We start from the raw sequence: 15,953 nt of genomic DNA on the forward strand, positions 1-15,953 counted from the left end.
GAGAAAGGCGGGGTGGGGGGTGGGGGGTGGACTGTGGGGTACCTTGTGGGAAATCGCTTGTATAATAAAGAATAACGTCAAACACTTGGTTTAGGCATTTAAATTCTTCCAAACTAACGCGAGGCAGGAAATGAGAAGGGGGATGAGTGGGGTTAAGAGGAGGGGAGTCACGCAGCAGACAAGTCTCCCCAGAACCATCACTTCCTCCAGGAGACCCTCCTAACTTTGCCATCAAAGGTGGTCTCAAGAGCGAATAGGGGCTGTGTTTGGACACCCTCCCCCCCGCCCCCCCCCCCCTCCCCGCGTGTCACCTTGGAAGACAAGGCGGAGCAAGTCGTTCTTGACATCTCCTAGGAATGCGGAAGTAGGATGTCTGCCAGAAAGAACTCCGCGGGAGAAACCGGACTAAACTGGCTTGTTGCCCCGGTGGACCCCAGCGCCGACCGTTCACCTACTTTTCCCCTTATTATAATATTCACAGTCAGGGCCAGGGGTGTTGACTTAAGATGCTAATAAGGCGCGCGAGGCAGGTGGTAGCAGGTGCATCCCCCGCGCCTGCGCGCAGCTTCCCGGCTCCGCGCCTTTCCCGCCTCAGCCCGCTGGGGAGTCGCCGGCGTCTGTCCCCGGAGCCCCCCGGGACTCGTGCTCCCGAGGACGCCCGGTGCTCGGTAAGTTCGGCCCCTGCCTCGGCTCAGAGGCTTCGCGGATTCCTGCCCGTCTGTCGCTTGGCTCTGCACTTCCCCGGCGAGGGAGGCCTTCTGGTCGAGCGTTGCGGGGCCGAGTGTCCCTGTGCCCACACTCTTCTCCCCGGTATTGATCCCCTGCGGGGTCACTGGAGGTCCTCTGGGGGGGCCGAGCCCGACCTAAGTGTTCCCTCCCCCCGTGACTCGTGGCTTATGCCTCGTGGCCCCTCCCCTGGCTTTTCTTCTAGCTGGTCTCTGTTTCCTGGGTTTATTTAAAACCCAGAATTATTCCCAGACTCTGTTATTTTCTTTGGGGTTCAGATCAGCTGTCGCCCTGAGAAATCTCATTGTCTTTGTGAAAGTGGCATGTTAACTTCCTACCATGTCTTGTCTTGCCGCTGATCATCCTGTCTTTTCCCTTTTTGTTTGTCTTGTGAAACATTTGGTAATTTATTCTATTTAGAGGGAAGGAAAATTCTTGGTGAGCCAGACTTGGTTCTGGTGTAAGATGGAAGAAATCCAGACGTTGATTTGGATTCGGGGGCCTCAAGGGACTAATCGTTTTCTGTACTGGAAGCTGCCTTTTTTAAGAAATCAAGATTGCCTCATCATACTGGTCTGCCTCTACCAAAAGCCCAAGTGGGACGAGAACAAGTCCATTATTCACACAGACACAAAGTCCCAGGGATGACACCTGCTAGTCAGCTTTCACCTTTTTTTTTAATTAAGTCACCAGCTTTGTCTAACTACCCAACCTGGTCAGCACCTTAGATGTGACAAAGGATTCCCTTCTAGGATATATTCTTAATCATTGGGATCAATTTAAATTGGATGGTTTGAAGAAAAGGAAATTTATATATATATATATATATATATATATATATATATATATATATATATATATATTTTTTTTTTTTTTTTTTTTTTTTTTTTTTTACAATACTGTTTGGCTCCAACATAACTTAGGAGACCAGGAACTGTGGCCCCAAAATGGATCATTAAGTTTTAATACAATCTTGCAATTGGACTTGTTTTGCAAAAGATCTCAGAAGTGGGGAGAAATACCAAGACCCCAAATTAAGGGACTCTTGTGCCATCCCCGAGGGAGGAGTGACCAGAGTTCCCATCCCTTTCTCCCTCACAGACCTGGGGCTGTGGAAAGAAAAGTTTGGCCATTTTTCCAGAAAACCCTCTAAATTTAGAGATGCATTTATTAAATTAACTAACCTCCTTTCTCACCTGACAAGGTGTCATCATAGTCCTTACTGTTGCACCCTAGATGAGAAAGACAGGATCTTTAGGAGGCTAGTGAGTATGCTGTCAGTCTGGTACCTGCCAGCCCAGGGGACAGAGTGCTTTGGGTAGAAGGAAATGCTGTCGCTGACGAGGACCCACAATGGGATTATGAGGGCAGAACGGACAAGGTGCAGATGAGGCACTTCGTTACCTGCCTTTCTGAAGGGATGAAGTGCATTGTGAAACCAGTTAATTACAACAAAGTGAGGGAAACAACTCAGGAAGAGGATGAGAATCCAATTGTCTTTCTAAACCAGTGATAGAGAGCTTCTGATAATATGCCAGTGGAGACCAGAGTCAGCAGCGGGGAAGTCTTTATTGGCCATGCATTTTATCACCCCATCTGTCTCGGATATTAGGATTCTATGAAAGTTAGAGTCAGGCTCTCAGACCCTGCTGTCACCCTTGGTGGAGGAGGCTTTCAAGGTTTTGAACAATTGAGACAGGGCAGAGGAGGCCAATAAGACAAAAGGTTAGTCAAAAAGGTGCAGATCTGGCTGCCCTGGTACAGCCCACCACCTCAGGGTGATCCCAGGAGGCCTGGAAGACTCTAGCCTGAGCCATATGATCAGAGCAGAGGCCACCTGGATGGAACAAATGTGCATCCTGCAGACAGGAAGGCCAGTGGAAGGGACAGCTGGCTGCCCTAGCTGACTGGCTTCCTCCTGGCCAGCCTCTTGGAAGCAGGGCCACACAACTGTAGAGAAGAGGCCTGAGCGCCCACCAGGCCCATCACCATCATGCCAGTGGAGCCTGGGGTCACCCTTGACATGGTGGATAGAAAAACTAAATTCCCTGTGGATACTGGAGCCGCCTCCTCTGTCCCGCCTCACCCTGTTGATGATCAGCCCCTCTCTAACCATGACTGTGCGGTAACTGGGATAGATGGACAGTCAAAGGTAAGACAGCTTACTCTTCCCCTGGCTTGTGAAGCCGGATCAAATGTTATTACTCATTCTTTTCTGATGACCCTACTGGTGGGGAGAGGTCTGCTAAATGATTCTGGAGCCATGTTTTACCTTGAAAAGGGTTGGTACTAAGATGAAAATTGAACAGAAACCCAAATTCATCCACAGGCACTGCTGGATGGTCCCAGATTTGAGCCCTTAAATATTGCTCAGAACACAAAACTGAGTAGCTCCACCTGTGTGGGACACTCATGTCCTGGGTGAGGCAAAAAATGTCTACCCCATTCAGATAAAGTTAAAACCCAGAGCAGGCTGTCCTTGGGAATAATAGGATCCTATACAGAGTAAATCTTTAAGAGGAACACAGTCATTAATTTCACAATTTCTCAAGTATGGGCTGATTGAACCTTGTCAATCCCCATGTGATACCCCAGATCTCGCAGTGAGGCAGTCCAGTGGGGAATATTCTTTGTACAGGATTTGAGGGCTGTGAATAAAATAATTGTTCCCCTACACTCAAGAGTACCCAGCCTGAATCATCTGCTTAGCCAGGTCCCAGGCGATGCTCAGTTTTCCACTGTGCCAGACCTGAAGGATGCCTTTTTCTGCATATTCCATCACGAGGAGGGTCAAGATTTACTTGCCTTTGAATGAAAAACTCCTGGTACTTAAGGGGCTACTTAGTACACCTGGACAGTGCTTCCCTAGGGCTTTGGAGACAGCCCCCATCTATTTGGAAATGTACTATGCAAGACAGTTAAATGGGAATTAAAAGTGAGAGATGGGATCCTCTTACAGTATGTTGAGAATTTGCTAATAGCCAGTTTGGCTAAGCAGGCCTCAGATAATAAGACTATACAAACCTGAAATTTTCTAGTTAAGAGAGGATATAGGGTTCCCCCATCAAAAGCCCACATATCACAACAATAGGGCCAATATGTGGACTTGATCCTCACACCAGACTGGGTATCCCAAGAGGACCACCAGCACTATGCCCATTTCCCAAACCAGAAAGCAACTCTCTGTGGCTTTCAGGATATGGCAGAGCTCAGTTGCATCTGGTTCCCTAATTATGGTCTGATGCTAACTCCCCTTATAGGCCTTGAGTGGGGAGAAAGGGACCCCAACAACACGGATGTCACTGGGCCTTTTTAAAGCCTTGAAAACTGGATTGGGTGGGGCCCCTGCCCAAGTTTGGATAAGCCTTTTACTTAGATGTCCCTGAGAGGCAGGGAATTGCTTTGGGGGTCCTGACTTAAAAGCTGGACCCTGATCAGAGACTGGTAGCCTGTTTTTCAAAATAACTAGACCCAGTTGCACAGGCATGGCCCAGCTGCTTATAAGCAGTAGCAGCCCAGCTCTCTTAGTGAGCGAGACCCCTAAGCTGACCTGGGTCAACTGCTGACTACCCATCAGGTTCAGACAGTACTAGAAATTAAAGAGTACCACTGGCTGACCAGAGAAAGGCTAACTAAGGATCAGGTCCTCTCGCTAGATTCCCCAGATGTTATTTTAAATGTGTGCCAAACTAAACCCTGCTCCCGTCTGTAGAAGAGGAAGGTTTCCAGCATTGGTGTGTGGAGACAATGGAACAGACATATTCTAGTAGACCTGACCTTCAAGAAAAACCCCTTGACCATCCAGATCTGGTGTCGGTTATGGACAGGAGCAGTTTTGCGGAGGAGGCATCTGGAAGCCAGGCTACATAATGAGCCTAAGTAGAGTCATAGAGGCTTGAGCTTTTCCACCTCAATGCTCTGCCCACCCAAAAGACTAAACTGATAGCCCAAATTAGGGCCTTACAGTTGGGAGAAGGGAAAAGCTGAAGTCTCTATACTGATTCATAATAATAATTCTTTCTTCTGGAAAGTAAGGGGAATGTTAACAGTTACAAATTTATCAATAAAACATAAAGCCCTAAATTTCACCCTCCTGGAGATAGCGCAACTTCTCAATCAGGTATCTGGAGTCTACTGTAAAAGTTGTCAGAAAGATGAGACCTCTGTAATTGAAGAAGGTATTAAGGCTGACCAATCAACTGTTTAAACAGGCCACCTTAGCACAAGAGCCAGCTCAGATTATTACCAGTTCCCCAGCTGCCCTCAATACCTGCTGCTGGAACATGAAGATCTGAGACATGGGGATATACAGAACAAAGCACTAGGTGGCTTAGGAGAGAGAACAAAATTCTCATTCTAGAAGCCCAACATTTCCATGATGCCACCCATTATGGAAGAGACATCCTTTGGGACTTGGTGCAAAGGGTCTTTTCAGGATAGGGACTTAGACAATAAAACAAGTTACCCTCGCCTATAATTTATGCATCTCAAACCCATCCATTTGATTCCCACTTCTTACACCAGTCCAACACCAGGGGACATATCCTGGAGAAGACAAGTGAGTAGACTTTACCCAGCTTCCACCATGAGTGGGCTACAAATACCACCTCATGTTTGTTGATAATTTTACTGAATGGGTAGAAGCCTTCCAGAGAATTCCCCTGGTTAGGGCTCTCAAGTCTCTCCAAAGCGATAACAGGCCTCCATTTACAGCTAAAATCACCCAGAGCCTTTCGGCAGCTGTGGGAATAAATTATAAATTGTATGTTCCCTGGCGCCTCCATTCCTCAGAGAAGGATGACAAGATGAATCCTACCCTAAAAGGGACTTTAGCAAAACTTTGTCAAGAAACTTATGAACCTTGGGTTCAATTGCTTCCTATGGCACTACTCAGGATTGCCACTGCCCCTAAGATTAACCTAAGACTCAACCCATTTGAAATGACATGGGAGACCCCTGCTCAACTCTGGTATTTTACTAGATGGGAAAATAAGCCAGAGTTTGCAGCATTTTATTTGGGCTAGGTGCAAAAAGCTTTAGGGATTATGCTAATCACATACCACCAGCACCCCCCTAGAGGTAATTTAGAAGAGAACCCCTCCAACCACCACCACTGCAATTAATCCAGGGGATCTGATCTCCTTAAAACCCTGGAAGGAGGACTCCCCGGAAGATCAGTTGCCACCCAAGTGAAAAGGCCTTTATTGGGTGATTTTAGCCACCCCAATAGCAGTTAAGCTGCAAGGAATTCCTAGCTGCGTATATCTTTCCAGGCTGATACCTTTTTCTCCTGGACAGGCTCAGAAATTCCTGAAAGGCCTGGACCATCTTACTCATGTGAGCCCGTAGAAGAACTCAAGCACTTATTTGAGAAGCGACCCTCATAGTCAGATAAGTGATTGGTGCTTCGGTTTGCCAACTTTGCTTTTTGTTGCCTTTGTTTTACTTTTCCTTCTCTGTGAGTACTGTTTCCGGTCATCTCCCCTCCCTGGGAAAGACCCATTCTGCCCTTACGGGGTCTAGAAGATCAAAACCAATGATGGGATGGATGAAGTGGACCCTCCTCTTGGCCCTTCTCCTGGGAATGAGTTGGGAAGAAAATAGCAAAGTGGGGGCAACCTGGAGAGAAAACTCAATTGTCAATTTTTCTAGCATCGTGGCCTCTGGAAATAATCTCTCCAATTGTTGGATCTGTCATCCACAGCCACAAGTTGGGGTTCCTAAGCTCCAGTTTGTACCTATAAATGAGGATATTACTCTCACCTTGACTTCTGGGTCCGTTAGGAGCATACCACTTCTAGTGGTAGAACTCGACGATCGTGATGCTATGCAATGTGTCAGGCTTACAGACTCTTGGAATCAAACTGGTCTCCAGGTTAAGCGGCCTCTTCTCTGTAAAAAACAGGGACAGCCCTGTTGTCCCTGCCGGACAAACGCCTGCCTCACCAATGTGGGCAGCTTGCCCTCCATTTATCCTATGTCATTCTCCTCTGCAAGCTCTACATGTACCCCCAACAAGACCCACTGGTGTGTAGACTCATCTCTACTCTCTCCAGACGACCAACCTAACTTCTCCTGTACATACTGGAAAGGAACAGCAACCCCTTCCTGGAGGCTCACCTACCAGACCCCATCTGCTTTTGATAGCCAGGAGGGAATAGAAGAGGACTCAGAACTAGGTGGGGGGCCACTGGATGGAGGGCCCCTGTCGCCCAGATGTAAAACTGCACCTAATTGGGGTCCCCATTTACGAAGCTGGTTTAATTCCTCTTCACCCCACCAAGCATGTGCTCCCCCTGGGTATCTGTTTCTCTGCGGTCCACCACAAAATAAACTACCCTATGAAGGGAGCCCCAATTCCTCTTTCTCTTGGCCTCCTCAGGCAGTGGCCTATTCGTGTTTAGATAATGTTCACTTCCGGGGAGAATGCACTTTGGGACGATTGGGCCCTAAAGGATTAGGTGCCACTATATATAATGTCACTTCTCAAACCAGACAGACGAGAGCACTCAGATTAATCTTGGGAGCAACTGAAGAAGCCATGGGACTGGCTGCCCCTTGGGGAGAGTTTGCCTATCATGAAACAACCTTAAAAAACCTTACCCAGGTCATTGAAAACCTGGCCTCAAACGCTGGTGATGCCTTAGAGGGCCTCCAGGAGTCCCTGGATTCCTTGGCTAATGACATACTTGACAATCGGTTAGCTCTAGATTATCTTCGGGCTGAACAAGGGGGTGTCTGTGCAGTGGTCAACAACACCTGCTGTACATACATCAGCATCTCTGGAGAAGTTGAACTAAACATTCAGGAGATTTACAGACAAACCAGATGGTTGCATGGGTTCTATAATCACAATCCCCAAACTCTTCAGGACTCCTAACATCACATGATACCTTCCTTTCCTAGGTTGGCTTGTGCCAATAATTCTTTTGTTAATATTCAGACCTTGCCTCTTTAATCTTCTGGTTAAGTTTGTGTCTTCTAGACAGCAGTTTCCTGTCAGACTGATGATGGTGGCACAAGGGACCCACCTATCCAGTCCCAAGAAGAACAAGGACCCTATAGATCAGTAGAGCAGTCAGAGAGATTTTTACTCCTCCAGGCAGGACAGGGACAACGCCCCGGCTCCGCAAGAAGCAGTTTCAGAAGAGGAGACCTTCAGCCCCTCCTCCTCAGAAATAAGGAGAGTAAAACCTCTCAGGGGAATGAGCTAGCAAGCACAGGGGCTGTGTCTGGTACCCCACCCCTGCCCTCACCAGCGGCTCACCCAGAAGACAAGGCGGAGCTACCCGTTTGTGAGCACGTCTCCAGGGATGCTGAAGCTGGATGTCTGCCAGAAGAAACCGGGCGAAACCAGATTGTGACCTGGTGGACCGTGGCGCCGACCCTTCACCTACTTTTTTCCTCTTTGGAGTGCTCACGGTCAGGGCCCGGGGTGGAGGCTGAAGATGCTAAGGAGGCGTGGGAGGCTGGTGCCGCCTCCGCGCCTGCGCACAGCTTCCCGAATCTCCACCCCTCGGTTCCAGGACGTCTATCCTGCCCTCCTCAGCCTCTTTACAGGCTTTCTGGGGTTTTGTCAGCGAGCGGGCCGAGACCTTAGCTCCCTGGGCCGCCTCCCTGGTCTTGGAGCATAAACCCCCAATAAACACGGCCTGATCTTTCCTTGGCTTCGCGTCAATTACTGCTTTTGCTGAGAGAGCCAAAGAGCCCTGGGGTTGGGAGCAGTCCCCCCTCCGGTATCTCCTTGGCTTTCTCCAGCCTCTGTCCTCTGGAGATGCGGATGCTTTTTTTACTTAATAAAGGGAGGGTATGTTTCGTATGGGAGATGTGCTTCCTGCTTTCAGTGGGACGGGGGAGGACGTGAGCGTCCTTGAACCCACTGTTTCTGGAGTAACTTCATTGGGATAATCCGTATGCCAGAGGCTCACCTAGTGGGACACCTGCCCTTTCTCCCTGTAGCCTTGTAGCGGAGGCAAAACTCCACCCCTCCCCATTTTAGGATGCAGCCAGGACTCTAACAAGATCAAAAGGAGAAAAACAGTTAATGCCTGCGGTGTACATCACAAGAGGGAAACGTCAATGAGCAGGAACTCAGAATAGCAGTTTAGAATTCCAATTTATCTACTATCTTCAATAAAGAACAGACCAAGGAAAACAATTTTAGGCCCCAAGGGAAGGTAAAAAGAAGAGAGGGAAGTAATGGAGAAAGGTTTCTTTGCAGATTCTTCTGGTTCCTCTCTGGGCTAGTAAATCAGTCTCCAGTAAAAGGAGAATTTATATCCAGCCTTTGGACAGAAAAGGGGGGTGAAGGTAAAGAGCTTTTCCTGTGTGGGTTGCTTCCTTTTTTTCTAACTTGAAAACCTTTAATTTATACAAATAACTACTAACTACAAAAAGTAGATTAAAAAATATTTTTTTCCTGGCAGAGTTTAAATGCACATAATGGATAATTCCAAATGCATTTTCCCTGCAGCATCCAGAACAAAATTCTGATATCTTTGCTTCTGCGTCGGCTGCTTCTAAATTACCTTTAGCTCAAAATAATGTCTATGACAAAGTGGCATATTTGGGGTGGCCTATTCTGCTGTCTTTCATCATCAAAATTTCAAGGGCTTTTCTTTCTTCCTGTACCTCTAAGGCTAATTCTCTGCTAATGGTCATCACATGCCTGAGGTGTCTCATTTGGACAGGATTTTTATTTTGGAAGTGAATTGGGGTGGGGAGCACATGGGAAGGATGAGTTTGATTCTTGTTATACCATATCAGGATGCTTGTCAGGGGTGTTTGTGCCTTGTAAACATTTGCACTGTAGATGTGCCTGGATTCCATATCCTTTAAGATGACTTTCAGTCAAAAGTTATACCAATCTAGGATCTAGATATAGGATTCTAGGACTTTTCAAAATTTGAAGGGGAAAATTCAGGGTGCCCAGCTGGCTCAATCAGAGGAACGTATGACTCTTGAACTTAGGGTTGAGTTCTAGCCCCAAGTTGGGTGAAGAGATTACATAAATAAATAACCTTTTTTAAAAAATAGAAGGGATGGGACACCTGGGTGGCTCAATGGTTGAGTGTCTGCTTTCGGCTCAGGGCAAAGGGTCAAAAGGTCCTGGGATGAGTCCCCCATCAGGGTCCCCACAGAGAGCCTGCTTCTCCCTCTGCCTGTATCTCTGCCTCTCTCTCTGTGTCTCATGGATAAATAAATAAAATCTTTAGAAATATATATAAAGATTTTATTTATTCATGAGAGAGGCAGAGGGAGAAGCAGGGAGCCCGACGTGGGACTCAATCGTGACTTCAGGATCACGCCCTGGGCCGAAGGCAGGTGCCAAACCGCCAAGCCACCCAGGGATCCCTATAGAAGGGATTTTTTTTTTTTTTTGGATTTTTTTTTTTTTAAGATTTTATTTTATTTACTCATGAGACACCAAGAGAGGCAGAGACAGAGACACAGGCATAGGGAGAAGCAGGCTCCATGCAGGGAGCCTGATGTGAGACTCCACCCCAGGTCTCCAGGATCACGCCCTGGGCTGAAGGTGGCGCTAAACTGCAGGCTGCCCTGGAAGGGATTTTAAAGGTTATAAAACCCCAAATACTTTTAGATCTGAGAAAGAATATGGCCTGTAATTGAGAAAGCAAAAAGCAGGTATGACAGTTGTGGTCAGCATCAGACAAGACCATTCTGTGATTGTAATGGAGTGAGACAAAATAGATAGGTCCCCTGTGTAATCATGTTACAGCACAGACAAAAATACAAGACCCACATGCAAACCACAAAAATGACTATACATCCCTGTCTCGGCTAACTGCTTCTTGACCAATTAAAATTTTAACCCACTTTGTTCTGCTTCCTAATAAAAATTGGAATATCTGATCATACAACAGTCGCCTGATTTCCAACAGCATTCATCCAGAGCAACCTTTCTTTCTTTGACCCTCTCTGAAAGCACCAACACAAACTGAAATCCTGTAAATTCCTCCCACACCCTCTCACTGAGACACCCCACCTCCCAGCCTCCCCACGGCATGTGGAGTCCATACTGCTGTAACAAGTACCATCAAATTCAGTTTATTTTGGCCACAGGTCAGCTTTGGCTGGTGGGCTCCAGCATGGCCATCAGGAAGTCAGAACCCCTGTCAGCCTCCCAGCCCTCATACCCATCCCTCCCAAACTTGGCTCTAGACTTCAAGTTAACTTCCCCAGATACAGCAACATCTCTTAGCATCTATGGCCAAAAGGAACTTCCTGCAGATTTCTAAGAACTTAAACTGAAACACATGCATTCCTGTTCATGATTTATTGACAGGTGTTTGATAATCAGGTATTCACAGAAGGGAACAGGGACTCCATTGTGTGATTCATAAGCACATTCCACTTCCTCATATCTTAGCTCAAATCATTAAGATCGCTTTTGTTCGGTTTATTTTTCAAAGAAACTCCTAAAACAGGTTGGAAGAATTCTGGGTTTCTCTCACTTTTTTCTATAAACAAGGCTTTTCATCTCGTATAAAACGTCTCTGTTACTGCAGAATGGAAAAACCACAATTGTATGCACATCAGTGGTTCTTCATTATTTCTGGGACTCTGAACTCCCACCAACCATGGATTCGAAGCCTCGGGATGCACAGAAGTGAAAAATACTGACAACATTGTAGTAATGAGGGCAGAGAGAAGAGAGAGTATAAACTGCCTCAACTTTGTCCTTAGGAGACAGACATACAGGCCTCTCTAAATATGATCGTAAGATTAGTGCATGCATTTCTTTCCCTGAGTAACTTGAAGGTACACTCATCTGTAACTGATAATTAAGAAAGAAGTTGTGGGGTGGGGGGGCAGGCAGGCTGGGTGGGGGCCAGGGGCTGGGAGTGGAAGCCACTGAACAGGTTGGGAAAGGTCTTCTCCTGAGGATAACTGACAATTCTTAGCATGGTGTATCAATTCTTTGAAGAAAAAAAGAGATGCCTTCTGAATCTCTCACATTCACTGACTCTGTCTTTCCCCTTCTTTCTCTCCCTTCCCCTCCTCTCCCCTCGCCTCCCCCTCCTCTCCCCTCCCCTCCCCTTCTTCTTAACTTATCTGTGTCTCTCTTTCTGTCTCTCTCTGTGTCTGTCTCTCTCGGTAATCACCTGCGTACACTTTCTGTGATATTCACCCTAAAAGATCCTCAGCCAAAGAAGAGCTAAACTCTGTATTTTCATGTTTTTAGAGCCTCCTCGCAGAAGGTGAATGCATGTAGCTTTGGAGGGTTTACTTCCCAGGTAACAGGAAAAGAGGCTGCAGGGGAGAGATTCTGGAAAGAACTCAAAAGTGGTCCGCACCACCCGGACCCCGTCACAGGATCTTCCTATTTACCCCTGTCCAGTCCAACCTCACTCTGTTGGCTCCCATGAGTTCCCTGTCTGCTCCCTTTGTGTTCCAGGAACTTTCCTTTTCAGGTTTCCAGGAACCTGACTCAGATGTCCCCACTCAACCAGACCTCAGTGTCTTGCTCCCAGGGCACACTTATCCTCCCTCCAACTCCAGGAGCCCCTCTTCTACACAGAAATCTATCCCTGTATTTTCTCCAGGCCTTTTCATTTCCTTTCTAGCCACCCTTCCCAAATGCAAACCCTGGTACGGCCACACACCTGAATTTTTTTTTAAGATTTTATTTTTTATTTATCCATGAGAGACACAGAGAGGCAGAGACATAGGCAGAGGGAGAAGCAGCCTCCCCACAAGGAACCTGATGTGGGACTCAATCCCAGGATCCCAGGATCATGTCCTGAGCTGAAGGCAGATGCTCAACAACTGAGCCACCCAGGTGTCCCCACACCTGAATTTAACACAGGCTTGGTAAATAGGGGAATGAGGTTAGTGTTACAATATGGATATATCATTAGATCACTTCTAATTATTATCTGCATGTCAACGGTGTGTGCCCCAAGAAAGAGCAGTTGACCATGAAGCTCCCTCGGAAACCACTGAATTCAGTACTATACCCGGTGCCCGTTGGCCCTCACCCTTTGTTGTAGCTTGGTTTAGCAACAGAAATTAGCCCAAGACCCTGAGCCAGAGCCACCCCTCAGGGGCAGCTCCACAATTCATGTAAAGCTGCCAGCTGCCTCCTCACTTGTGACTTCTGAATAATGATCAGGGTAAACTCCTGTGGACCAGCAGCCCCAGTTAGGACCACTCTGATCCTGTCCAGATCTATCGAATCAGAATCTGTTATTTAGAAAACCCTCCAGTGAAACATAGGCTCAGGTAAGTTAAACATCACTCTGGGAGGGACACTGGGGGCAGGGGGACACATCCTAGCACTAATAAACCATCTGATGTATTTCACTGTGGAAACTATACCTAGAGGCTGTTGGAGGGGTGGGAAAAAACCTGTGATGGGAACACAGAAAGGTAAACAAACAAACAAAAAAAAAGATGAACCATTTAATTCCTTCCCTCTTCCATCCCCGAAAAAACCCAAGAAATTGTATAGGAAAATAAATGAATCAGATGTGATACTTGGATCCATAAAATTATAGCTACAGAACCATAGCATTGGAAACATGGAACAAAAGGGATCTATTTCTAATGGTGATTAAAGAGCTGTATCCATCAGGGTTCTCTAGAGAAACAGAACCAACAGGATCTATACAGATGTATAGAAAAAGATGTGTTAGGAGGGCTGGTTTGTGGGATTATGGAGGCAGACGAGCCCCATGATCTGTGCCCTGCAGACTGGATGCCCAGGAAAAGTGATGGCCTACCAGTCCAAACTCCAAGGCCTGAGAACCAGGGGAGCCAATGTCTGAGGGATGGAGAAGATGGATGTCCCAGCTCAAGCAGAGAGCAGATTTGCCCTTCCTGTTTTTTCCATTCGGGCCCTGCATGGATTGGATGGTGCCCGTCCACCTTGTTGAGGGAAATCTACTTTAACCTGTCTACAGAATCAAATGGTAATCTCTTCCAGAAACATTCCCGCAGACACATTCAGAAATAATGTTTTACCAGCTATCTGGGCATTGCTTAGGCCCAGTCAATTGACAAAGGAAATTAACTGTCACAAGAACTAAATCATCATCGACTTAATTGCTAGGGCTTTGAAAAGTGAAATCTAAAAATGATTATGTCAAGAAAAAGCAACAGAAATAGGTTATAGTTTCAGGGCGCCTGGGTGGCTTAGTCAGTTGAGGGATGGACTCTTGGTTTTGGCTCAGGTCGTGATCTCATGGGTGGGGTGGGGAGGTCTGCTTGAAGATTCCCTCCCTCTGCCCTCCACCGCCCCCCCCACACACACGTGTATGCTCGCACGTGCTCTCTCTCTCTCAAGTAAATAAATCTTAAAAAAAAAAAAAAAAAGAAGGTAATATATTATAGTCTTGAGAAATACCTAGATAAATGCCAGATAATACAAGCAGGTGAAGAAGCTGTTTCTGGGGAATGAGATGTGGAAGTGAGATAGATGCTTTTCCTAAAAGCTCTTTAACTGTTTGGATTTTTAAAAATCTGTATGGATTACTTTAGCAAGATAAACTAATTTTTTTAACTAATTTTTTTTAAAGATCTTATTTATTTATTTGACAGAGAGAGAGAGAGAGAAGCAGGAGGAGCGGCAGGCAGAGGGAGAAGGAGAAGCAGGATCCATCAATGTGGGGCTGGATCCCAGGACCCTGGGATTAGGGCCTGAGCTGAAGGCAGACACTTCACCAACTGGACCCCCCAGGTGCCCCTAAGAAAACTAATTTTAAAAAGAGAAGGAGCAGCAGGCCTGACTGGCTCAGTGGGAAAAGCTGTGACTGGATCTTGGGGTTCTAGGTTCAAGCCCCGCACCTGGTGCAGAGATTACTTAAGTAAAGAAATGAATAAACTTAAAAACGCGGCATGCGCGTGCGTGTGTGTGTGTGTGTGTGTGTGTGTGTGTGTGTGTGAGAGAGAGAGAGAGAGAAGCAGCAAGCAGTTGCCTCAACAAAGAGCAGATGAAGGTCCCGTAGGACAAGGATGAGCGTAATCCCTGGATTCAACTGATCTACAGCACTGGGAAATTAGAGCCATGCTGGAAAAGAGCAAGGGGAGGCAAGTCCTGACATTTTTGCTGTTAGATTTGCTCGTGTGGAGCCCATCACATTCCTCAACTCAAATGATTTTCATGTCTCTAAGGGAGAAGTTTGTGTTTCCAGTCTCCAGGGGCTGGGCAGTAGCAGGACCTTTCCCATAGCAGCCCCACACCATACAGGACTTCACACACAGCGTGAGCCTAGAGGGATAGGGGCTCGTAGACTTTTTCCCTGAGTGAGCCTGGATTCAGAGATCCTGCCTTTAAAGGCTGTTAGTTTATGGAGAGATAACTCAGAGGTCACCCAATTGACACTATGGCTGCCACTTAGCATGAGTTCTGGATACCATTGCTTTCTATTCCCCTGGCCTCTTCCTTGTCAGTCTAGCTCCCTTGAGACAAGTAAAAGCTTTTTTTTACCCCCGCCCCCCAATTTTTTTGACAATGTAGAGCAGAGGTCAGAAGTCTAGTCAGAGTGGGTTGAGGAAAAGAAACTGATTATAGGTGATATTTCCAAAAGCCAGGTTGAGAACAAGACAGAAGCACTTCAAACTAGGAAGGGCAAAGACCAGCTGGTTTGATTTGAGCTGCAAATTCTATTTTGGTTTATATGCTGATGAAAAGCCTGAGAATAGGAACTTCAAGAGTTTAGGTTAGGAGAGGAAGATAGACTTGCAAACAAAAGACAGAAGTAAATATATGAGCTTGTCAAAGCAAGACTCAGGTCAGGTGTGCACTAGCAGAGAAAGGGGCCAGGAAGTTGTCTGTCACAGAATAAACCCAACCATCATCCTGGAGACTTGGTTTCACTTGGAGGGGGCATACGCTATCCAGAGTCATATATAAACAAACCTCATAAAGAATGAAGTACAATGCTGTAATTTACTTTAAATTTATGGATAAGACCCAAGATAACACCTGAGGTGTCTCTCACCTGAGTTGGGCAATGCTTGGGAGCTTCTTCCTAAAACCCCTCTAGTTATCGTGCTCAGATGGGACCACAGCAAGATACAAGTGAAGAAACGAGAAATTCTAGAAGAGTGGTTGCACATGCTTACTTTGGAAGAGATTGACCTTAAATGAGCTTTTGTTTTAAAGATTTTATTTATTTATATATTTATTTGAGACAGAGAGAGAGAGCACAAATGGGGAGGAGGGTCAGAGGGAGGGAGAGGGAGAAGCAGGCTCCCCGCTG

The 15,953-nt window shown here is 46.6% G+C and overlaps 1 protein-coding gene across 1 annotated transcript; it reads left to right on the top strand.

Annotated features, from left to right (window-relative positions):
- Positions 1 to 351: 351 nt before the first annotated feature.
- LOC111094052 (endogenous retrovirus group V member 2 Env polyprotein-like) lies at positions 352 to 8,388 on the top strand. The gene is made up of 2 exons (XM_038584386.1): positions 352 to 668; positions 6,025 to 8,388. Exon 2 carries the CDS (start codon positions 6,263 to 6,265, stop codon positions 7,604 to 7,606), a length of 1,344 nt encoding a protein of 447 aa, XP_038440314.1. The 5' UTR covers positions 352 to 668; positions 6,025 to 6,262; the 3' UTR covers positions 7,607 to 8,388.
- Positions 8,389 to 15,953: the final 7,565 nt, after the last annotated feature.

This window comes from Canis lupus, chromosome 35 (assembly GCF_011100685.1).
Source record: "Canis lupus familiaris isolate Mischka breed German Shepherd chromosome 35, alternate assembly UU_Cfam_GSD_1.0, whole genome shotgun sequence".
NCBI classification, from domain to species: domain Eukaryota; kingdom Metazoa; phylum Chordata; class Mammalia; order Carnivora; family Canidae; genus Canis; species Canis lupus.